The sequence below is a fragment of the Rhynchophorus ferrugineus genome, unplaced genomic scaffold (genome assembly GCF_030347505.1).
Source record: "Rhynchophorus ferrugineus isolate W39M unplaced genomic scaffold, kcgeb_rfMv2 rfM4, whole genome shotgun sequence".
Lineage (NCBI taxonomy): Eukaryota > Metazoa > Arthropoda > Insecta > Coleoptera > Curculionidae > Rhynchophorus > Rhynchophorus ferrugineus.
This window is the reverse complement of record NW_027472583.1, coordinates 8577520-8600023: the sequence shown is the minus strand read 5'-3', so window position 1 is coordinate 8600023 and position 22504 is coordinate 8577520. Positions and strand designations below refer to the sequence as shown.

General features: G+C 32.5%; 7 protein-coding genes and 1 long non-coding RNA gene across 11 annotated transcripts; 4 read left to right on the top strand and 4 right to left on the bottom strand.

The window, feature by feature from the left end:
* Positions 1-1866: 1866 nt before the first annotated feature.
* homer (protein) lies at positions 1867-7178 on the bottom strand. Of its 2 annotated transcripts, XM_076401814.1 has the most exons (7): positions 7069-7178; positions 6619-6907; positions 6393-6564; positions 6125-6335; positions 5882-6066; positions 5675-5814; positions 1867-3816 (listed from the first exon to the last, which is right to left on the bottom strand). In XM_076401814.1, exons 1-7 carry the CDS (start codon positions 7092-7094, stop codon positions 3631-3633), a joined length of 1209 nt encoding a protein of 402 aa, XP_076257929.1. In that variant the 5' UTR covers positions 7095-7178; the 3' UTR covers positions 1867-3630. The 2 variants fall into 2 exon arrangements, with proteins under 2 accessions (XP_076257929.1, XP_076257928.1); XM_076401813.1 differs by having other exon boundaries at positions 6125-6564; positions 7069-7171.
* On the top strand, positions 4320-4847 carry LOC143194992 (uncharacterized). The gene is made up of 2 exons (XR_013005434.1): positions 4320-4484; positions 4562-4847. It is a non-coding gene; the product is annotated as an uncharacterized LOC143194992 (long non-coding RNA).
* A 159-nt stretch (positions 7179-7337) lies between the features above and the next one.
* Positions 7338-7948, top strand: RpS17 (Ribosomal protein S17). The gene is made up of 2 exons (XM_076401822.1): positions 7338-7462; positions 7516-7948. Exon 2 carries the CDS (start codon positions 7521-7523, stop codon positions 7914-7916), a length of 396 nt encoding a protein of 131 aa, XP_076257937.1. The 5' UTR covers positions 7338-7462; positions 7516-7520; the 3' UTR covers positions 7917-7948.
* A 55-nt stretch (positions 7949-8003) lies between these two features.
* On the bottom strand, positions 8004-9908 carry LOC143194980 (delta(24)-sterol reductase). Its single transcript, XM_083059052.1, has 2 exons — positions 9710-9908; positions 8004-9644 (listed from the first exon to the last, which is right to left on the bottom strand). Exon 2 carries the CDS (start codon positions 9639-9641, stop codon positions 8046-8048), a length of 1596 nt encoding a protein of 531 aa, XP_082915178.1. The 5' UTR covers positions 9642-9644; positions 9710-9908; the 3' UTR covers positions 8004-8045.
* Positions 9909-10091: 183 nt separating this feature from the next.
* Positions 10092-11809, bottom strand: yip2 (yippee interacting protein 2). The gene is made up of 6 exons (XM_076401815.1): positions 11658-11809; positions 11443-11609; positions 10816-11388; positions 10555-10755; positions 10345-10499; positions 10092-10279 (listed from the first exon to the last, which is right to left on the bottom strand). Exons 1-6 carry the CDS (start codon positions 11674-11676, stop codon positions 10198-10200), a joined length of 1197 nt encoding a protein of 398 aa, XP_076257930.1. The 5' UTR covers positions 11677-11809; the 3' UTR covers positions 10092-10197.
* A 19-nt stretch (positions 11810-11828) lies between these two features.
* On the top strand, positions 11829-21314 carry LOC143194973 (tetratricopeptide repeat protein 37). 3 transcript variants are annotated; one of them, XM_076401796.1, is made up of 18 exons: positions 11829-11966; positions 12340-12510; positions 12563-12795; positions 12847-13039; positions 13094-13448; positions 13507-13742; positions 13792-14064; positions 14122-14298; positions 14353-14513; positions 14573-14708; positions 14761-14945; positions 14999-15172; positions 15226-15628; positions 15685-15898; positions 17222-17479; positions 20107-20260; positions 20313-20700; positions 20764-21314. In XM_076401796.1, the coding sequence occupies exons 2-18, from the start codon at positions 12427-12429 to the stop codon at positions 21019-21021; spliced, it is 3882 nt and encodes a 1293-aa protein (XP_076257911.1). In that variant the 5' UTR covers positions 11829-11966; positions 12340-12426; the 3' UTR covers positions 21022-21314. The 3 variants fall into 3 exon arrangements, with proteins under 3 accessions (XP_076257911.1, XP_076257910.1, XP_076257912.1); XM_076401795.1 differs by having other exon boundaries at positions 12337-12510; XM_076401797.1 differs by lacking the exon at positions 12340-12510 and having other exon boundaries at positions 11862-11966.
* LOC143194986 (uncharacterized) lies at positions 15908-17100 on the bottom strand. Its single transcript, XM_076401817.1, has 6 exons — positions 16888-17100; positions 16697-16834; positions 16502-16636; positions 16317-16449; positions 16128-16259; positions 15908-16074 (listed from the first exon to the last, which is right to left on the bottom strand). The coding sequence occupies exons 1-6, from the start codon at positions 17009-17011 to the stop codon at positions 15987-15989; spliced, it is 750 nt and encodes a 249-aa protein (XP_076257932.1). The 5' UTR covers positions 17012-17100; the 3' UTR covers positions 15908-15986.
* LOC143194990 (uncharacterized) lies at positions 20764-22309 on the top strand. Its single transcript, XM_076401821.1, has 3 exons — positions 20764-21316; positions 21373-21430; positions 21490-22309. Exons 1-3 carry the CDS (start codon positions 21236-21238, stop codon positions 21759-21761), a joined length of 411 nt encoding a protein of 136 aa, XP_076257936.1. The 5' UTR covers positions 20764-21235; the 3' UTR covers positions 21762-22309.
* Positions 22310-22504: the final 195 nt, after the last annotated feature.

Here is a 22504-nt window from a genome sequence, read left to right as displayed (position 1 = left end):
AAAACATTTGTTACTTATGCCAAAAATATAGATTGTTTCTGTTAAGTCTATAATGACGCTTCAAAAATCCGCAAATCATTGCACATGCGAAATTATAGGAAATACTCTTATTGAAAAGAAATTAATACCTCAAGGAAGGTTGATAAGATAAGGAATTAATTGTAAACCTCTACTGGTGATGATCTCATACTATGACAGAATAGTTATTTTGCCTAAGCTTTTATCCAGTACAATTTAAGATTTGTCACGGGAGGATTCCGATACTTTTATATGGGGGGTGGGGGGTTGGAGATTGGTTGTGTTAAATTAACTACGCGTTAAATACTTGTAATTCAAACGGATACTTTTACATAAGTGGCATACATTGAGAATCTCGCTGGTGGTTGAATTGGCTGGCTAAGAATCAGCTTGGCATCCTTCAAAACCCACGCTTATAGGTTTGACAAAAATTCTGCAACCACTGGTGTCTCAATCTTCTTGTGAACCTTGTTTGAAAATATTTGGTTTGTGCCTATGTTATAAACCTGTATCAGACCCATCAACATGGACATAGGGCCGTATGTCACCGAGTTGACCAGGGTCTCTTACAGGACTTGGTAACAAACGGGAGTTTGCTGCTTCTGCAGATAATAGACTACATTACGTTGGATATATCATTACCATTACACCACATCGTCTGTCATATTTGCGTTGACCACTTAAATCTTTAGTCGAACTATACATCGAGATATATCATCTCTTGCAGTCAGGGGATTTAAACATTGACAATTAGGATGTCTCGCTTATAATAGAATAGGCCTTGGGTTTTTTGATTTACATGGACTGATAATGTCAAGAATTTCAGATAGCTGGTTATATCTATGAGCTGAAGTTGCAATTTTGTTCATGAAATCAATGAATCACATGAAAATTGCGTTTTAAAGTCGATTCAAAGTATTTTAGATTAGGTTTATGGATATTATATGCTTGGCAAACTTGGTATGACAAATACACTCGTGTTTGCTTTGGTTTTGCTGTAGTAAACACTAACAAAAAATGGGTATCGAAATTGTTTTGTAACGCCTGGAGAACAAAGCTGTACAAATGATCACTTGGTAAAAATGTATGCTTTTGTAGAGAATTGCTACTTTTACTCGATAAATGTCGTCGGTTAAAAAAAAATAGCACGGTATAAATAAGCTGACTTATCATTAGTGTCGAAGCCAGTTCCACGTACGGACAGTGATCCATTGCCAATTTGTCCAGGTCAGGTGCAAAAAAATGCTTAAGAACTTCGTCTTCATCATTGGTGAGCAATGAAAGCTATTTCGTTATGGAAGGAAAGCATTTAATTTCGCAAAGTAAATTGAGTGTTTAAAAATATGTTACAAAATGTTTAACGCCCGATGAAGCAACAACAATTTTCTCGGTAACCGCAAATCACCGAATTGCAAACACATAATCGACAGCTTGTTGCAAAATTACCACAAGATTGGAGCTCAAGTCTCCCTCAATACTTTTTCTGCATTCCCATCTTCATTTTTTCCCACAAAACTTGGGTGGCATGAGCAAGGAAATTGCCTACACCAAGATATAGCGAGAATCAAAAAAGCAATACTAAGGTTTTTGGGATGAAGGCATGATGATCGATTACTGTTGGGCACTAATACGTGAAACAGATCCCAATCAGCACTAAAAAACTCAGTTCAACTACTGTCTGTTAATGGTCAAAAATAGTAAAATAATGAATTATTGAATATTTCGAAAGCTAGAACCAATTCTAAAAAATGGGCTGCTAATTTGGATTCAGCCACCCAATTTACATTATAACACCAGCATTACATGCTTGATAACAAGAAAAAACTTGATTGTTGGAAATAAGACACCTTTGTGTACAAAATGGTATATTTCTCGCTCTGAAATATTCTAGAGTTAACATGTGCTCTATGCCAAGAAATAGCAGTAATATTACATCATATAACAATACATTAACGTTCGTTCTTTAATCATCATTAATTTAATAATATATCTTTTTTTTACTATTATCCATGTGCAATGATAAATAAAAGAACACCTACAGTATTTTCCAATTCTTATGTTTTTGTTTCGAGAACATTAGACACTTAAAATTAGACAGTACAAAAACGATATGTAAATAAATAAAAATTGTAATATACAATTCACGATTAAAGTTCAATTAAAATATATAAATAATAACATAAAGAAATAAAATAATAAGCATCAAAAAAATGCTTACTGTAAATATATAAAACGTGAGCTGTAGGCAGAGCTACGTAAAATAATAAATAATATTCGTCTAGGGATAAAAAAATGTAATCGTACCAAACAATTTTAACGGAATTAAATTCGATATGACTCTCTAAGATTACATTTTTCTAAACTTCTAGTTGAATGAATCTCACTTGATACGAAATTACTGTTATTGCACTTAAATCAACAATTTGAACAAAACAACTGCAACGTAATATCTTATAATACTAATTAAAATAGAAATACTCTTACGTGATATAGAATATATCCACAATTCCTTTTTTTTGTAGTTTTTCGATACATTGTTTTGAATACATCTAGACTTTGGTTTCGCGCATTATTAGTCGAGGTTCTGATCTATCCAAAATTACAGCACCACTCATTTTTTTGTCCGTTTCATTTAACAGTAACCGTAGATTATTTTAGTCGTATTTATTCAATTTACTGATATTCTTGTACTCTATGTGAATTCTTTCTCGTTGGAGCGTTATTGTCTAAATACGCATATTTACATTTGAAGTTTTCAAGAGGTGGTGCAAGAATTTTGAAGATTATTGCAATTCGAGACTTGGGCGAACGGGTATTTTAGCAAACTTATAAATACTAACCAACTCTGCATTATTATTACTATTTTGGATAAATATCTTTTATATATATGTAATACAGATGTAACATAGGACAAAACAATTCTTAGTCAATATTTGAAGCTATTCTGAAGCATAATTTATCTATATCAGTGTAAACGTGTAAAAAAGGAGGCTTGATTCGAGGATATACAAACTCAAATATGTACATAGTGGCCTGAAACAGAACAGTGTGGCACAATATCGATTTCCTTTCAATTAAACCACATTACATTATAGTGGATTGAAAACAAATGGCACAAATGCGCGCTATGCTATAACGCTCATAATTTGGAATGAAATCAATGATTCAATTAATAATGGAATAATTTCACCTTAAATGCAAAACACTGTTATAAAGATTGGCAGCAAATTAATAATGTTAGGTTCTGGAATGCCAGTGATTTTGTTCCATTCTAAATACACCTACATTTTGATTTGAGTCTTATCATAAATACCAATACTACAATATCTCACTATAATGTAAATCAAATGCAACTTGATGGCCATAAAACAATTTAACAATAAATTAAATAAACAAAAAAGAATTGCATGTAAAGGATGAAAAAAAATATTCAGTCTCATAACTATCGAAACGAAGAATTATAATGAAATTCCAAAAATAAAACCCATTCATATAAACCGGCGCCTTCCCGACGATGTGGCCGAGAAAAAGCCTGAAGAGCGACCGAGTTCGCGACAAGTGAAATGAGATAGTCTGCTCGGGAATTTTCGGCTAGCCTCGAGCCTGGGTGTTTCATGTTTGCAACGCGGTGGTCATCTCGTCGTGAATGGTCGCCAATTCGTGAATCCGAGCAGCGAACTGTTGATTAAGCGTCAAGAGGATCTGTTTTTGAGAGTCGTGTGCGCTGAGGGCGATTTCCAGTTCCGATTGGGCTAATTTCACTGTGGCCTGCAATTCCTGGTTCTCCTTCTGGAGAGACTATGACAAAAATAGAGGATTGACAAATAATTGTAAATATTTTCGTTCAGGAATTAATTCTAAATTGTCAAGTTACACTAATGACATGTATTATCATTCCACTATAATCATAGAGATATAGAGATTTAACTTCATAGTAAATTTTGGAGAAAAGTTTTGCGACATCCAACATGTAGATGTCGCTACCTTTAACACATTATCTGTTTTATTCGCTATGCTGACAGCCGCGACAGAATCTCACTGGTTCATTTCATTTGATGGTTTGTTTATTTTTCACGCTATTTTCAATTTGCCCCATATAGAGAACAGTGTGGTTGGCTTTTTATAACGTTTATACATTAAATTATTATTTAATTTTATTAGTACATACGGTAGTTGAAATGCATTCCCATTCTAGGAAGTGTTGTGCCGTATGAACAAATAGTCAATGCATCATCGTTTTCCGTTAAAAAAGCGATCTTTAAGAAATGAGTAGAAAACCTTAAAATTCCTAAACTGGTTGGATTAAACATGAGACAAATTTATGATCTTTACCGTGTGAGACATTTTTGTGATAAATTTAAACTTTCCTCTAAGTACTTATGAACAATTTAGTGATGATGAAAATAATACCACGAGCCCAGAATATGTACAAATGAAAGTGGATCAAAATCAAAATTATATAGAAGGTAAATTGAAGGAGTCAGTCACATTTCTGTTCATAATTATTACCATTAATTTCTAAACTGTCTTACTATACTTGTAGTGCCTATTTCCATCAATCCAGGCCCACTACCAGGGTGTTCGAAGCAAGTATCATCGACATTTGAACAAACTCCAGAAGGTAATGGTAAAGTTTGTATTCATTCAACCAGTATCCCCTTTTCTGCTCATTCTTACTGTTAATTACTAGACTAAAACTTCAGTCCAGATGTTCCTCTTAGAGCAAACAAAAGGTTTACATTGTACCATAGTGTAAATCACAGGTTATTTAGTAAAACTTTTTAAAAAAGAAATTAAGTGTGATTTCTGTTTACATACAATTATGAGTAAATCAGTAAATCCACAAATTGAGACGGATTTTATAGAGGCAAATCAATATCTCGTGCCCCAGACCCTTAACAAAATTGTTTTAATATAGTCAGTAGGTCTTTGAGCTATGTCTTATTTTATTCAGCGATTTAGCCACGTCGATAATATAACTAAATTTTGGTCAAATGTTAAAAAAAAAGTAAATTTAAAACCCTTCAATTTTACATTCCATAATGATCTTTCGGATAAAATATTTAAAAAGTACTGACGGAGAGATGGAAGAGATAACTTATTTGCAATGCACCAAAGTTTTTTGCTTATGGTTTTATATATATGTATATGATATTTATATTTTATAGATATATTTATATTTTGTAGATAAAATTACATTATAAATTTATATTTATTGTTAGATTATATTTATATTTATTTATTTTTAAATATTATATCTATATGTATGTTTAATTGAATTTAATTTAACTAATTTATTTTAGAAAAAATAATTTTTTATTTAAATCTCATTGGTCAATTAAAAATCACGACGTCAAGGCTGTCACGTGCCAAACATTACTAATGAACCAATCAAATGACTTCACAGTAAAATATTTTTCTTACAGGTGCTTATAATGGAGATTTAAAATGACCAATCAAATTACTTGAATGGCCCATTATGGCTCCTTTGGATGTTGGGCAAAGCAAAACTTTGCGCCAGAGTCCCCTACTGAGTTGCATTTCTATTACTCTATGACTATAATTATATGACAAAATGGGCTGCACAAGCCCATCAAACATTTGTAAATAATTAATATATTCATTTATTTATACACTATAATTATGGCAAATGTACCTGAACTTCTGGCAAGCGGTTACCAGACGAGACTCGTTTTATTTCATCATTTTTTGTTTCTAATTCCATTTCCAGCTGCTCCACTCTAAGTCGCAGAGACTGAATTTCTTTCCTCAATTCATCTCCTAAATCACCACCACCTGTAAATTTGAAATGTAATCAAATAAACAATTTCATTCAAATAGATTTTTTTTAAGTATTACCAACCTTTACTATTTTCCAAATCCGATTGATACTTTGCTTTCATCCTCATATTCTCCTCTTTTAAACTAGCCAGCTGTCTCTTCCACTCGTCCACATTAGCAGTACTCTCTTGAAGGGCACTAGTAAGGCGAGCATTATTGCTTTTTAAGGTCGCCAACTCAATTTCCCATTTTTTAGCATTTGCAGAACTAACAAATCAAAAGGAAAACAATTAATTATAAGCTTCAAAATAAAAAAATATCTTACCTTTGAGCTAAAGCTAATTTTAACCTGTCATTTTCATATTTCAACTGCATATCAACAGGATTAGTTGTTGTATTGCCACCATAACTGCCTTTTTCCATTTTAATTTGATGACTTGGGCTCTCGTTACTCTGAATAGCTGAAAGAGAGTGGCTTCTACCATGTACAGTTTCATCTGGTTCCTGCTTATTTGATGTTGAAAGTGAAGCACTACCTAAATAGTATTTACTGAGATAAGAAGAGTAAATAATGATAAGATTTATGGTTTTACCCGGCGGTTCTAGTAAATTATCAGTATTATCTGAAGCAGTGGTTGAAGCACGAGCATTAATTGGACTAGCATTAGCACTGGTGACAGGGGTTACAGGAGTACCACCATTGGCTGTGACTTTACTAATTGCTGACCTAGTCGCTTCCTTAACTTCATTAAACTTATCAATGAACTAAAAATATAATCTTGTTTTTATATATATAAAGAATATACATAACAAATTAACCTTTTGTAATTCTGCTTCAGAAGAGAACCCTAAACCATACACTGTATTTGCCCGAACATCCGACCACTGTCCGAATTTTTGTGATGTCTTGGTAAAAGTCATATTAGGCGTAACTGTACTATTTATAACTGCTTTTTGTCCCTCGACACTAATAATTCGATATAGGCTACGAGAAGAATCATAAAAGAATGAAACACTAACTGCTGTACTTGATGCAGGCATCCAAGATCGTTTCGTCTTAGGGTCAATATGAAAAACGTGCGCTTTACATGTAAAAATTGGTTGTTCACTAAAAATAAAATACGTTAATATACGTATATTAATATATAAAATGTATTAGGGTAGGGTCAGGAAAAATTTGGGTGTGAGTTTCTAACATAATTAAGGACTGTTTAATACTGTTAAAGGCCTGGAAATTTCAATAAAATTAAGCTTAATTTAAACACTCACCCCATCGTTTCTTTAGTTGAAGACATTGATAATTATTAAATAACAACCTAACAACAAATTTAGTATCAACAATATACCTCAAACTTCAAAATCATCTGTCACTAATGAATGACAAGAATGACGTTTCCATGCACCACCTAGAAGGATCAGAAATATATTTTATTAGTCAGAAATTTCAAATAATAAAATTCAATATAAATATTAAATAAAGTTATAAAATATTACATTTAAAAATGTTCAAAGATACTTATTTTGTTATGAACTATTTAATTTCTGAACATACTATAAAAAAGACAGCTTAGTGGTGACATCTACCTCAAACGTCTCTTTTATGAACGCTGCCCGAGGTGGACACGTGTGTCAGTGTTTTTAAGAATTATTTCTTATTAAAAAGGTAAGATATTTCCTGTTTATTATAAAAATATTTCTTTTAATATTGTATTTTAGCTATAATGGGTCGTGTACGTACGAAAACCGTAAAGAAGGCATCCAAAGTTATCATTGAAAAGTATTATACTAGGTTAACTCTGGACTTCCATACTAACAAAAGGATTTGCGAGGAAATTGCAATTATTCCTACCAAACCCCTGCGTAACAAAATCGCCGGTTTTGTTACTCATTTGATGAAGAGATTGAGGCATTCTCAGGTTAGAGGTATCTCCATTAAACTGCAAGAAGAAGAAAGGGAGAGACGCGACAACTATGTTCCTGAAGTATCTGCATTGGAACACGACATTATTGAGGTAGATCCAGAAACTAAAGAAATGTTGAAAATGTTGGAATTTAATAACATCTCGGGTTTGCAATTAACGCAGCCCACTACAAACTCATACAACAGACGTGCTTAGTATGTTTAAGTAAATAAAATTTCTTATAAATACACATTGTTTTCATTAAGCAATACCTATTAATTTAATTGTGAATAAAAATCAAAATTTTACATTAACAAAATTCAATATATTTACTTATTACAGTAATCATTTAATTTCATATTCTTCTGCTACTTTAAATACATCAATTTCTGGTTTTACTTTATCATATAAATGAGGGAAATTGCCTTCTGCATGGTATTTTTTTCTGACAACTTCATATGATGTTAAATCAAACATTTCTTCAAATTCTTTCCTATTCATGAATATGTCTGCGTAGAGAAAGGAAAATCCACCTACATTTCTAGTAAATTTCTCCATATTCCTCATGGCTGTTACTGGATTATAGTTCTGGTTTTTTTTTACATAGCCAGGTACACCATATATACCCAAATCGTTGTACATGGCATAGTTTTTTCCTTCTACAAGATATTCATCCTTTGGATTACGAATTTGACCTGAATTAGGACCGTGCTTGTATACTCTACAAGGATAAACCAAGAGAGGATAAGCCTTGAACAACTTATTTGATTGTTTAATTTGTTCTTCTAACTTTCGAATTGGTAACACAATATCCTGAAAAACTTGTCTTGTAAATGTGAAAGCTCTTATCCCAGGAGTAGTAGTAAATTTAAGGAATGCAGGCTTAGGAGGTAAAAGCCAACCAAGGAACCATCTAAAGAATGGATTATTGCCAAAAGGTATCATGGACTCCATTACCCAAAAGATAGATCTGTTGTGACGCAAAAGATACTCCCTGAGAGGAACTAGCTCAGTGTGTTTACCTGTAGACAAAAATGATTCGACATATTTGTAGAACCATGGTTTGTACCAGCGAGTTAAGTGATTCACAGGAAGATTTTTATCTTTATCTGAAAATTCTCCTGTCATTATTACAGCTTCATTTTTAGAGAAAATGGTTGCTTCTACAAATGCGGGCACATGATAATCAGGTTCTGAATCACCTGACAACAATCGTATCATATCACAGTAACTTTTTTGTCCTTTATATGGTGTATATGTAATTTTGACATAAGGTTTGACTTTGATAAGTTTTAATGTAAGTGCTACTAAGAATCCCAAGCTGCCATGAGACCAGGGTAAGCAATAGTACAGATCGGCATTCACATCCTTGGAAGCAGTAACAAGACTGCCATCACCCAGTACAACCTCATAAGAAACAACAGTTTCCTGATAAAGACCTACTAAATGAGAATGCGTACTCATTCCAGTACCCATAGCCAAACCTCCTAAAGTAGCATCAGTAACTTCTAAAGTAACGGCAAGCGTATATCCTTTTGGAATTAGATAATTTGTGATTTCGCCAACAGTAACCATGGGTTCCACTCTTACAGTTAAATTAACTTCATCAAATTCTAGTATATCAAAAAGATTAACATTTATCTGATGATACTGATTTTTTGGGAAAAATTTTGTAGATAAGCTCAGCCAATTTGGACGAGCGGTACACAATAATTTCCGACCTTCGGTCGGCTGTTGTTTATAACGATTAACACTTTTTTGAATTGCTCTAACTCGTTCATCATGTTTCATAGGACTTCCTAGCAATTGTTTTTGAAACTTAACATACAGTGATAATACAAAATCAAAAATTAAACTTGCTGGGAGACAGAATAACAAAACTACTAGACCTCTATTTCTTTCCAAGAAAGATATAACAAGATCTTTCAAACTATTTGACATTATCTAAAAAATAAAATCTAGTCAAGAAAAATAATAAGTAATAAAAGCAAAGTGAAATTATAACGTACCTTTTCTGTAAGAAAACTATCTAAAATGATGAGGTTATACAAAATTACTTAGTTAAATTAATTTACTTAAATTTGTCCTTATGTTTATTTCAGATAAAAATAAGTGTTCAAGATAATCAAATTATCCTAAAAGTACATTAAGAAACTCAAAACAATTTTTTTTTTAAATTAGTACATTGATATAAATTAAACAATTGACATAGGTATCATTCCTTAGCAACAAAAAATAACCTTTCACTTTAAATAAACAGATGCCAAGTATATGCATCAAAAAGCAGTATTAAGTATTTTAAATAGTGACCACAAAACATAAAAAGCAGAATATTGTCTATATATTGTGATGTGCCATAATTGACTTTACTAATTCAATAAATAAATACAATAAAAAAATAATTATTTATTTTTTAAAATTATATATAAAAATGAATATTTAATATTATAAAAATAGTAAATCAATAACAATACAAATGTTTAATATCTTAATCAGGTTATAGTGCTTCTACGAGAAGGGCTATACCTTGACCACCACCAATACAGGCTGAACCAATTCCAAATTTGGCCTTTCTTCTCCTAAAATCGAAATAATTTTTTAAATAGTGTATTTATCAGTTTCTACAATCTAACAAAAATAATACCTCAATTCATAAACCAGGTGAGCTGTAATCCTACTTCCTGAGGCTGCAAGGGGATGACCTAAAGCAATAGCTCCTCCATCTACATTGAGCTTGTTAATATCAAGTTTTAACTCTTTAGCACAAGCCAAAGTTTGAGCACCAAATGCCTCATTGATCTATAATAGTTCTGATAAGTATCTTACATCATGTATCTGTTTCAAATAACTTTACCTCTACAAGATCAATGTCATCTAGAGTTTTTCCAGTTGCTTTCAAAAGAAGTCTTATAGCTGGTGCTGGCCCAATACCCATAATACTAGGATCAACTCCTACTATTGAGTAACCCACTAATCTAGCAAGAGGTTTTAGGTTGTTTTTGTTAACTGCCTCTTCACTAGCTAATACAACAGCACCTGCTCCGTCGCATATGCCCTTTAAAATAAATATACATTACATTTTCTTCATAAAAAAAAGATTCAATGATTATCTTACAGATGCAGAGCCTGCTGTTACCAAACCTTCCTTCTTGAAAACAGTAGGCAATTTTTTTAAGGTATCAATGGTAGTTTGTGGTTTAGGGTGTTCATCAACTTCAAAATTTTTAATATCTTTTTTCACCTTTACTGGTATTGGCACTAATTCTTCATTAAATCTACCAGCATCATGTGCCTCCTTCCATAGTTTTTGTGATCTAAGTGCAAATTCATCCACTTCATCGCGTGTTAAATTATATTGGGCACCTAATTTTTCAGCGGTTAAACCCATAGGAAGATTACATTGGGTATCAAGAAGACCTGCCCAAAGTGAATCTTCTAAAGGTGGACTTTGACCCAAAGGAACACCAAATCTCAAACCTCTTAGGACATGAGGGTATGCAGACATATTTTCAGTACCTCCTGTAAGTACTATTTGTGAAAAACCAGTCAATATATCTTGGGCCCCATTAACTACACTTTGGAAGCCTGAACCACATAAACGATTTATATTATAAGCAGGTTTTTCTATAGGTATTCCGGTGCGAAGAGAAACATGCCTAGCACAAAATGTACCATCTGCAGCAGATGCCTATATGATACATTTTTAATTATCAATTGTCAATTTTTTTTAATGCATACTTACAGCTGAAACATTTCCAATAACAACAGAGTCAACTAGTTCTGGTTTAAGATTTGCAGCCGCTAAAGCAGCTTTTGCTGCAACTGTCTGAAGCTCTGTTGGAGAGATATCCTTCAATTTCCCTCCATATGTACCAAACGGGGTTCGTTTCGCTCCAACAACAAAAACACCTTAAAAAAAACTATTAAACATAATATTATTTGATGACATAATTATACCTTTAACCAAAGAAGCCATAATAATTGTTTATAATTTTAAGAAGAATCTAACATTGAAGCACACTAAACCTCACAGGACGATATTTTGTGAACTCAACTGAAAAAATTATTACAATGATTGCACATATATGCTGGTGAAAGATCAAAGTCCAAAAAGCTTACCTCTCGCGTAAACACGTCCAAAGTTCAAAAAATATTTATTAAAATTTTTTTTGTTGTCAGATAGAAGATAATATTAAATATATCTCAAAATATTAAAAATGTATTCAAAATATCCATTGCGTGTATAAGTATAAAGATTACACTAAGGTAATTTTTATATACTTTCAATTTATTGAAATTATTAAAATAAATTAGATATTTACTTCTATAAAATAAATAAGTAAAATATGTTTTGAATCGGTCATGTTAAAATATATCATTGCTGTTTTCTTTTCTCTAGAAATTTAACATTTCCAGATAGCATCCACTATTTAAAAAAAACTACAATTTTTCTATATATTTTGAATATTTTATTATAATTAACTAAGATGACATTTATATAACATAATAAGATATTTATATAATTGTAAGTAATAGAAATTTAACATTTAAGGAAAATTTTATTAAATTAATTTATTTTAATAATTTAACATTTGAAAAAATGTTAAAATTAAATGTTGATAAACAACTATTTCAGAAGAAGAAGAAAGGATTGTAACCTATAACCAAATTTTATTTCATTATCAATATTATTTTATTTATAAAAGGGATGATCTAAAGTTTTACCATGAAAGACATTAAAGCAATTTTAAAAGAAACTAGAGAAGCTATCGAGAAAAAAGATTTTCAACATGCTTTAAAATTATCCAAGGTTTTAACAATAACCAGTTTTATGTCTCTTATCACATTTTTATTTATTTTAGAGCGTTTTGAGGGAAGATAAAAACAATTACATGGCTTTATTATTTCTTGGCTTTGCACTACAAGAAGTCGGACCTGTAGATCAGGCGCCCAAAGCTTTTCAGAAAGCAGTTGATCTCAATCCCTCAAATCCTCTTGGATTTCAGGGTTTCATAAATTATTATGAAAAAATAAATACAAATGAAACCAAGCCTGAATTAATTAAAAGTCTTTTATCATATTTAGAAGTAGAAAGGTAAATATATTCCCTTTAATTCAAATTGTGTTATATTTCTTGTTTTTATAGTAATGAAATAAAGTTAGTTAAACATAGTAACAAACTTATGAAAATTTACAAGGACGGAGATATTTGTAACATTTGCCAAGTGTTATGGAATTGTAGTAAAAAATGCACTAAAGAAAACAAAAACGAGATTTTAAAGCTGATTTCAGAAATTTTACAAAGTGATACCAACAATAACATAGCATTATTGGATATTGTGAGTAGACTTACATAATTGTAATATGTAGTATCAGATAAACATACGTTTTAGTACTTAAACTGTATGCCAGATATGGTTTCTTGCTCCATGGTAACACATCAATTGTGTTCAAATTATCTGTCAATTCTATACAAAGGAAAACTATTCGTTAAACTTTATGAGAATGCCATAAATATATGTGAAATATATCCCAATAGTGTTCTTTTCCTTTCCTGGATATGTAAAATGTACAATGAACTATATATTTTAGAATTTCCTGAGATAGATAGTTTTCACAGTGAAATTGAAAAGTATAAAATGAAACTTTTACAAATAGATCCTAATAATGCTGTAGGAATATTCACTGAAGCAGTATTATTGGTTAAAGTTGAAAAAATGTTAGAGGCAAGAGATAAATTAAAAAATGGTAATAGTTTTAAATCATCACTTTAGTAACTATGTTTTTTGGGCATCACCTATTTTAGTGACTATGCAAAGACCTGGTTTAATATATGCTTGGATATTGTTAACTGATGTTTTAATAAACTTGGGAAATATTGAAGAGGCATCAAACAGTTTAGATAAAACTAAAAAATTACTAGGTAGCGTGGATGATGCTTCATCAATATCTAAATTAGTCACAATCCAAGAAGTTAAGATATTGTCCAGATCTAATGTCTCTGAAGATTGGCGCAAAGTTATAAGTTTATATTCTACTGAAGTAAGTAATTTCTTCCTTTATCCTTATCGAACTTATGTGACTTTTTTAGAATTATCTGAAAGATGAAAGTTTGTTTTACCTAGCACTCAGTCATATTTCATTAGAAAATTATCTAGAAGCTGATAAATTAATTTTTGATATTTCCAATCAAGAACAGGCATGTATTTTAAAAGTTAAGATGTACAAGAAAAAGGAAATGTACACCACTGCCATTGATTTTATGAAAAAATATAGTTTTAATTCAGCAGAATGGTGGATGGAACTAGGGACGTTATATTGGAATGTGAATGAATATGAACGGTCACGAGATCCATTCTTGAAGGCATTATAAAGAATATTTTAATTCATAAATTGATGTTATATTATTTTCTATTTGTAGGCGGCAAAGTGTAACCCAGATAGTTACCAAAGTTTTTATTGGTTGGGCCAATACTATAGTAAATTCAATCAGATTGATAAAGCCAGGCGATGCTTTGAAAAAGCTTTTCGTATAAATTCAGAGTCGTCCGAGGTTGGCTCTGAACTCAGTAAAGTTTACAGGAAACTGAAAAATTGGGTACTATAATTTAATTCTTCAGGCTATATAATTTGATCATTTTGTTTGTCTTAGGATGCGAATTTGAACTTATTAACTAGCTTGTCTAAAGATGTCATTAATAAAAGAAACTCATGGGCTTGGTTCCAATTAGGATTAACCTACTTTGATCAAGGAGATACTGAAAATAGTATAAAATATTTAAGAATGGCAGTACGCTTTAATCCTGACAATGTGTAAGGAAAAATTGTATAAATTAATATTGGGTCATATTTTGAAGTCCAACACTTTTAAGGCAATATTGGGAGTCTTTAGCTGATGCTTATTTTACCAGGGGCTCTTTCAAATCTGCCTTGAAATGTTACGAAAAGGCCTCTGTCATGTCTGATAATTCTCTCTATACCTCTCTGCAGGTTGCTAATATAAAGAAGGTTATACTATAGTCATGCAAATTTTTGTGATGATTGATTTATTTCCCTATAGATTTTAGGGGAATATTTAGAGGCTCAGATTAGCTTTGAAAACATTCTTCAACTTAATACCGAATATATCCCAGCACTTAAAGGATTGGCTGAAGCTGCCCTTTGCCAAGCGAGAATTTTTTATAAAGATGAAAGACTGGAGAGAGCTTGGGAGTACGCTCAAATGGCTGCTACGAAAATTAGCTTGTTAGTTGATGGAAGACTGTTGTTGGAGAAAAAATATTGGCTTTTTTTTTCAGAGCCATTCTGCAGAGAAGTGAACTTTTATGTCTGTGGAAGATACTAGGAGACATAGTATATTTCATAGCTAAGTTACCAGCAAAACAATGTTGTCTGCAGATATCGCGACAATTTTTTGACGAAGATGATGACAAATTTCTTGAACAGGAGGAGGTGCTCAGTTTTGCCACAAAGTATATTCCTTCTTCTATGCTAGTCTGTGGTATCTTTAATCAATAATTTGTAGATGTTTTTGTAAAGCGGTTAGTTTAGCGCAAGATAGCCCGTTTCTTTGGCAAGATCTGGCGGTATGTTATTTAGATAATGCTCGACATGAGAACGTTGAAAACTCAGAAAAGGAGAAATTGTTAAATTATGCTATCCAAGCGGCGCATAAATGCATCGAACTGGACTCCGGTAATTGGCAATATTGGAATTTGTTGGGATGCATTCACTATTTTAAAGACTCACCCGCTAACATTATACAGCACTGTTTCATAAAAGCGATCACTGCGGATCATAATACCGCTGTGTCTTGGACTAATTTAGGTGTGCTGTATCTTCTCAAGGGGGATATAAAACTGGCCAATAAGGCGTTCAGTGAAGGTCAAAGGGCTGATCCTGATTACGTTAGTTCTTGGATTGGCCAAGTAAACAAGCTGCAAGTTAAATATTGTTTTTAGATATAAATTGTTTTTTTTATCAGGCTCTTATAGCTGAAAGCATGGATCATCGCGACACCATGGGCTTATTCAGACATAGTATACAACTAGATCATCATGAACAAGGCTGTTTAGGTTATGCAAACTGTGTTTGTGAGACTTTGCTAAAGGGACCACCTAAGGATAAGGATTTGTGGTACTCATTATATGATATGTATGCAGTACCAGTTGCTAATGATGCAATACGCTGGTATCTCGGTAAGATTTTATTTCAGTAATAAATAAATTACGATAAATAAATAAATTACAAAAAATACATAAATTACTACAATTCATTTATGATGTTCTATTCTGTACAGTCTTGATATAACTTGCCGCAGCCTTCAAAGGACTCTATAGTGGCATTTGGTTTATAGCGTTGATATGAATCATCCCTATAAGATCATCTTTTTATAAAAAAGGCAAAATGTTGTACGTTCTTACCTACCTTAATAAGTGGAAACCTGTTTCCAAAACAGGATTGTTTTTACAGTTGTATTCGGCCTCACAGATGAATTTTTTCTTACAAGCCTCTTCTTTTATTCCCATCTCCTTCAGAGCCATTTCGGTAATATTCAGACTGTAACGATTTTGTATTAATGGTAAAATTATTTCACAGATTAAAAAAATCGTTTACCTTCTTAGTTTCCGCACTATGGCTTTTAAGTGATCAGAAAAACCACCCAGTTGTCTTCCATTATCACTTTTTATTGTTGTATACCTATCATGTTCACCATATGCCCCCGATGGTGGATGATCAATGGAAAAATCTAAGTTTAAATTGTTTTAATCACCGGTTTCAAAGGTGTTTTACTGACTTACCTGGCGAATAATCTTTGGAACTAAACTCAACTGGTGCGGAGTATCCACTATAGCCGCCGTATCCTCCGAAACTACCACTGTCATAATGCTCGTGTGGATTTACGTATACGATTTTTTCTTCGTGATGGGTTTTATCTTTAACAAACGTAATATTGTTATATTGCTTCTTGTAAACATATCTATATCTTGTCTTACGTTTATAATATTCCATTAGTTTGATGACTCCAAAAACTTTAGCCGCCACAGCGCTAATGGCAAATACAGTTCCGAGGAAAAATACAATCTTCAGCTTGATGGCCAGGAATGCGAGATACGACAGATATTTGAGATGATCTAAATTAACGACTAAATTAGTTATACTCAATTTTTCTTCAAACGGTACTTACATAATCCATGGTGACGATGTTTCTTCTTATAATAAACATGGTGATTGTTATGACCATCGGCGTAGCATACGCCTAAAATTAGGCACAAAACCAGGAGGGTCTTTACACTGATAGTATTCGACATCTTCAGTAGTTCTATGACTATTTTCCTTACAGTGATTCGTATTTATATCGGCACGCCGAAATTTATTCCTAATTGTTTATATTTTAACTTATCGTATGGCTTTTTCTCAGACCAAAGTTAATTGGTCCGATGAAAACGAAAGTAGAATAGATATTTGCTTAAGTCGCTGGAAAGCCGATTAGGTATTCGACATGTTTTCTCTTTTTTCAGACCGATACCCCACGGATGGTTGTGCTTGGAACTTATTTGGAATATTGCAGGAGAGGATGGGACTTATTAATTCGGCCAAGGGAGCGTTCCAGAATGCATTCCTTTATTCGGATCCAGAGAATAGGAAAAAAGCTCGGATTAATCTGGGCCGGTTACAATATAGAACGGGGAACTTTGCGAAAGCGATCCAAACGTTGAGCGATAGCGAAGAAGCTACGTTTAATGCGGGTAGCGCGTTAGCCCTAGCCCTATATAAAAGTAAGTTTTATTGAAAGCGAGTTAAACGTATTTCGTTGGTACAAAAGTAAATAAATAGCGAACGTCATTCAGTGAGAGTGTTTAAGTAACACATTATCGCTCTTAAATGGGTTCTGTTTGTTTATTTCATACATGTGAATAGAAATTATTAGTTTATATATTTATGTATTGGTTTCTCTTAGGAGATATTCGCGTGCAGCTTTATTTATTTTACGAATTCCCTTTTCTTGAAGGTTTGAATTATAGAATTATGAAGCATTTTTAACTTGTAATTTAATTAATCATATATTTTCTCTCAAATTCTGCATATATATTTTTTATTAATTACATCTTACATTAGATATACTTAGTACAATCTTAATTTACAAATTAATTTATTACTATTGTTCTGTCGTACTTGTTTTAATACACGAGTAAGGCGAGTACGGGATTAAGACATAAGTATGTATGTATGTATTCGCTTTGTTCAATCTTCTGATTTCATGCGTGTTGCCCAGTAGCTGCATTACTTCCATGTTGCTATGGTTTCGCAACTTTATTTCATGTTTTAAGCCGAAGCCTTGGATCACTTTGTATATGCATTTGATTTCGAAGTCATCGTGCAGCTCTTAAGCATTGGTAATTAATCGTAGAACTTTGTTTTCGCTACGTTGGATTACTAGTTGGTTTGATGTTTTAGTGCAACCCCATATTTGCACCCCATAGGCCCAAATTGGCTTGGATTGGATTGACTGATAAACTAATCTCTTTGATTTTAGGTTAAGGTGACAATATCCTCCGACTAACCGGTACAGTTGCTTTGACTTTGAGTCTAATCTACTCCGCTTTTTGTCTAACATGATGGTTTCAATTTAACCTACTATCGAGATATATTCGGAGGTATTTTACTGATTCTCGAGGAATCCGACATTCGTCAAGTGATATAATTAGGCGATTTTGCCGCAGCGCCAAATTAACATGGACAGATTTGAAGATATTAAGCTGTAATTTCCACTCTCTAGTCGATTTGTAGATCTTGTTGACCGCTACTTGTACTTTTTCTGCAGCCTTAGGGAGAGATATATCTTTTGGCATGATAACTGTGTCGTCGGCAAATGTTTCAAGTACCGTTTCTTTTGTTTTTGGGATATCAGCAGTGTAGAGCAGATACAGGAGAGGCCTCGAGACATTATCCTGTAGAACTCCTTCCAAAATAGGCTTAAGTGTAGAGAATGTCCCTTCATACGAGACTAAATTTTCTTTCGAAAAGATATCATTCCAGCAGTCGACAGTAATTCCGCGGTAACAATTTGTTCATTTTGTAGAGTAGATTAATTTCAAATGGTCACCCGGTCAAAAGCTTGTAAGGCGCCCAGGAATATTGCGGGGCAGTATTTCTTTTCTTCGAATGTTGAGGGGTGATTTCGACATCAAAACTGGAAATCTGATATTTCAATAAATGGTTTAATATGTTTTAACAGCTGTTTTTCAACTAATTTTGATATCGCAGGTAGCAGCGAAATAGGCCTGTAAGATTCAACTTTTTCGGCCGGCTTGTCAGGTTTTTTAAGCATAGTTATTCGAGCAACCTTAAAACATTCCGGAACACGATGATTGCTTTTCGTGTTAGTTGTTTCATTAACCCAGGTAATAGTATATCATCAATTCTAGGAACATTTTTAGAATTGAGGTTGTTGTGGATTTCTGTGGCAACTTCCATTGGAGAAATTAGATTTACAGCTACATCGGGCTGATAGTGGATGGTAGGATGATAGGGCACCAATCTGAGTATTCTAGTTTTAATAAATTGCTGCTAATTCCCGGCTCTATTTGAGGCCAACAATGGTTACAAGACCAAAAAAGTTATCGAATCCTATGATCTGATATGATCAATCCCATGTTAGTTGGTGTTGTTCAATATAGAGGAATCATGCCTGTTGTAATGGCCATTCATCCCAATTTGCTCTTAGTCATTAATCAATCACTCATTTTGCTCAATTGTGTTACTTGCCATGACAATTCGGCATCACCAACTGATTAATAAACAAGAGGTTAAATAGACGCAAACCAAAGGACCGACACAGATTGTCAACATAGGCCCGCCCTTACTGAAAAACAAATTTTCAACTACTCAAAAAAATCGTTACTGTTAATACCACATCAGTACGCATGGTGGTTGTTGATAACTGGCTACACATGTTCAGGTCTCAACAGATATCAACCTTTAGTAACTAATAAAAAATATTAACATTGTGGTTGGTTCTGACTACATAACGTCCACATTTCAATTTCATCTGCATTTTTAACTGGGTCTGTTCTTCAACTGGTATTTTAATTTTGCAATTTTATACATCAAGCAGTGTGTTTGGATTATTCCAAGGTTACTAATGTCAGTGTCCAAGTCTCGAATAGGAGCAATTTTTATCAAATTAAATTCATGATATAATTGTGTTCAATACTAACTTGAAAACTAGTTAAATTGCTAGATTATGCCTTACCATGCATACTAAAAAAGTGCATGTTGTCTTAGTTCAGTGAGAAAATTATTTATATAACCTCAAGGAGAAAAACATTATGAAGAGTTTTGAGTAATGATAAAAATTACTTTTCGATGGCTAGAACTTTATTGATATTATTTTTATTGTAAGGTGGTTACTATGAAGAATCATATTCTACTTATGAGCAAGCCCTCCATTGGCTTGCTACCGAACAGGCAAATCAATCGGACATATTAGTAGCCTTGGCATCGATGGCCTACAAATTCAAAGGTCTAGATATGGCCAAAGATTTACTGTTTCAAAGGTATTTATTTGATTTTACGTGTACATATGCGTATGTACATAAATTTTTTTAGTCTCAGTCTCAAACCTGTATCACCGTGGAGTCTGTACGCCACCTTATCGCTAGCTTTAATACACAAGGACGAGGGACTTGCCAAATTGGTATGTAAGGAGCTGTCTTTACTACAAGAAACGCTTAAAGGCTCTCCACTGGAGAATTCTGAATTTATTTATCACTATGTTACCTTGCTGTCCTACTATTATATTACAAGAAACAATAAGCGAGATGCAAAGTCGGAGATCAGTAAGTTGGTGCATAAATTTCCAAACGAAAGTTCCACGTGGCTTACATTATCGATGACAATATTCCGCATGGATAAAACCAAACGAGCTCTAAAAGTTGCTGCAAAATGTGCCCAAACTGCCATTAAATTGGGACGAACGAACATGGACGTATGTAAGGTGTGCTAAATAGGTTCAGTGTTTAAAAAGTGACATTGTTATGGTCCAGCTTTATTTTTACAGATACTATATTTAGTTGCTTTGTCATTTCAAATGGCTGGAGACACTAAGCAAGCCTTCAGTTTTGCCCAGAAGGCTGTACATAGCTGCCCTAATTCACCAGAGGCCTGGTCTATGCTCGTGTATATAATGATATCCATGGGAAAGAAGATTTCTAGTGATTTTCTTATCAATATATCGAACCTTATACGAGATGAAAAGGCTAATGAATGTTTGGTGGCTTGGTTCGATGATTTAAAAAAGTATTCTTGTTTATTTTAAATAATTAAAGTGCATAATTTTACAAGCCATAGTATAGATAAGTATTTAAAGTATAGTGACCGATACATTAAACGTATATATTGGATATTTTTTATTAAAAAGCTGAAATATTTAAAAATAATGATAATAATCCTAATTAGTAAGGTAAAGGTGAGCAAGGTCTTTTGCATTATATTGTTAAAACTGTTAGTACGCTGCAAAACTTATAACCATAATGCTGCGTCGAACAGTCTTACTTGTTATTGTAGTTTTGCCGATCGTTAAAGCACAGGATTGTCGATTTTATGGACAAAGTGTGAGTACTTTGATAGGCTTTTTTAAATAGTTATAAACATTAAATTATTCTTTTAGTGTTCTGATGACTATTCGTGTTGTGGAGGATGCTGTTTTAAAGACGTGTGCAAGGACAGTAAGGCTTCTTAGATCGACCAGCACCACTAATTAAAACTCAATAATAACACTTTTTAGCCTATATAGATTGTAAATCAAATGAACTCGAAGATCCATGTCAAGATCGGTATTGTCCGGAAGATCAAATTTGCGTAACATATCAACCAAGAGGTTGTAAAGGCTGCGGGGCTTTGGTGGAGTGTAGAACAGTATCTAAAGAGTATTTATCCAAAGATAACGCCACCATTACTCATCATCACTTCTTCAGCTCGTCCGGATCATCTTGGCCGAATTGGAATATAATGTTTACTGCCATTGGAATGTATTGTTTAAGCTTTTATTTATATTAAAAAGAATAACAATTATTTATATTTATAAAAGTTATAAGGTAAACATTTAATATTCCTTTTAGCTCAAGTATTTTACTGAAGGTACTCAATAAAGCCTGTTTAAAACAAAAACAACATATAATATGATGATTTAAACTTTAAAATCATATTTTTGGCATATCAATTTCGTTGTTTTTCTATTTTATGTTCCTACAACTTTTGTTTGATCCCTAATTCTCTAGACTTTTTATATTTCTGTAATTAGTTTTGATACAATTTCATTGCTGGCTCACTTTAAACTTTAATCTTGATGACTTATTATTAATTATTAAGTATTAAGTAATATTAATTAAAATTATTAAGTAGATTTTGATTACGTTACTTTGGTTAATCTTGATAGAGTTGTGGTATATATTATATTTCTTGCTTCTTCCATTTGCAAGAGGATTTTATTCTGGTTTATATTTATCAACAGAAAGAAAAAATTGACATTGAATATTTCTAGTTTGAGATAACTTAGTGTTTTGACTGTAAGCTTTGATTTTGGAATATATTGTCTTAACATATTGCTTAATGATTTTTATTAATTTTTGGCTATAGTTTTTTTTTGTGTTACTGCTATTACAGACAACATAGTTTTTGCCTTTACTATTTTCAATTAATATTTATATTATATTTTATGTCATATGTTGTATTTTATTATATATTTATCACAAACCATAATAAAGAGATTGGTCTGAAATATAAATTTTTATTCCTTTTCG

Excerpts from the sequence above, each read along its gene's own strand:
- homer (XM_076401813.1), bottom strand. The coding sequence starts at position 7,094 with ATGTCTTCAACTAAAGAAACGATGGG. Across the intron at positions 6,565-6,618 it reads CTGAAGCAGAATTACAAAAG|TTCATTGATAAGTTTAATGA; the intron begins GTTAATTTGTTA and ends TTATATTTTTAG. Across the intron at positions 5,815-5,881 it reads GGATTTGGAAAATAGTAAAG|GTGGTGGTGATTTAGGAGAT; the intron begins GTTGGTAATACT and ends TCAAATTTACAG.
- RpS17 (XM_076401822.1), top strand. The coding sequence starts at position 7,521 with ATGGGTCGTGTACGTACGAAAACCGTAAAGAAGGCATCCAAAGTTATC.
- LOC143194980 (XM_083059052.1), bottom strand. The coding sequence starts at position 9,641 with ATGTCAAATAGTTTGAAAGATCTTGTTATATCTTTCTTGGAAAGAAAT.
- yip2 (XM_076401815.1), bottom strand. Across the intron at positions 11,389-11,442 it reads TTATTGGAAATGTTTCAGCT|GCATCTGCTGCAGATGGTAC; the intron begins GTAAGTATGCAT and ends TGTATCATATAG. Across the intron at positions 10,280-10,344 it reads CACCTGGTTTATGAATTGAG|GAGAAGAAAGGCCAAATTTG; the intron begins GTATTATTTTTG and ends TTTCGATTTTAG.
- LOC143194973 (XM_076401796.1), top strand. The coding sequence starts at position 12,427 with ATGAAAGACATTAAAGCAATTTTAAAAGAAACTAGAGAAGCTATCGAG. Across the intron at positions 14,299-14,352 it reads ACAGGAAACTGAAAAATTGG|GATGCGAATTTGAACTTATT; the intron begins GTACTATAATTT and ends TGTTTGTCTTAG. Across the intron at positions 17,480-20,106 it reads AGCCCTAGCCCTATATAAAA|GTGGTTACTATGAAGAATCA; the intron begins GTAAGTTTTATT and ends TTTTATTGTAAG.
- LOC143194986 (XM_076401817.1), bottom strand. The coding sequence starts at position 17,011 with ATGTCGAATACTATCAGTGTAAAGACCCTCCTGGTTTTGTGCCTAATT. Across the intron at positions 16,450-16,501 it reads TTCCAAAGATTATTCGCCAG|ATTTTTCCATTGATCATCCA; the intron begins GTAAGTCAGTAA and ends ATTTAAACTTAG. Across the intron at positions 16,075-16,127 it reads ACAGGTTTCCACTTATTAAG|GGATGATTCATATCAACGCT; the intron begins GTAGGTAAGAAC and ends ATGATCTTATAG.
- LOC143194990 (XM_076401821.1), top strand. The coding sequence starts at position 21,236 with ATGCTGCGTCGAACAGTCTTACTTGTTATTGTAGTTTTGCCGATCGTT. Across the intron at positions 21,317-21,372 it reads GTCGATTTTATGGACAAAGT|TGTTCTGATGACTATTCGTG; the intron begins GTGAGTACTTTG and ends TTATTCTTTTAG. Across the intron at positions 21,431-21,489 it reads TAAAGACGTGTGCAAGGACA|CCTATATAGATTGTAAATCA; the intron begins GTAAGGCTTCTT and ends AACACTTTTTAG.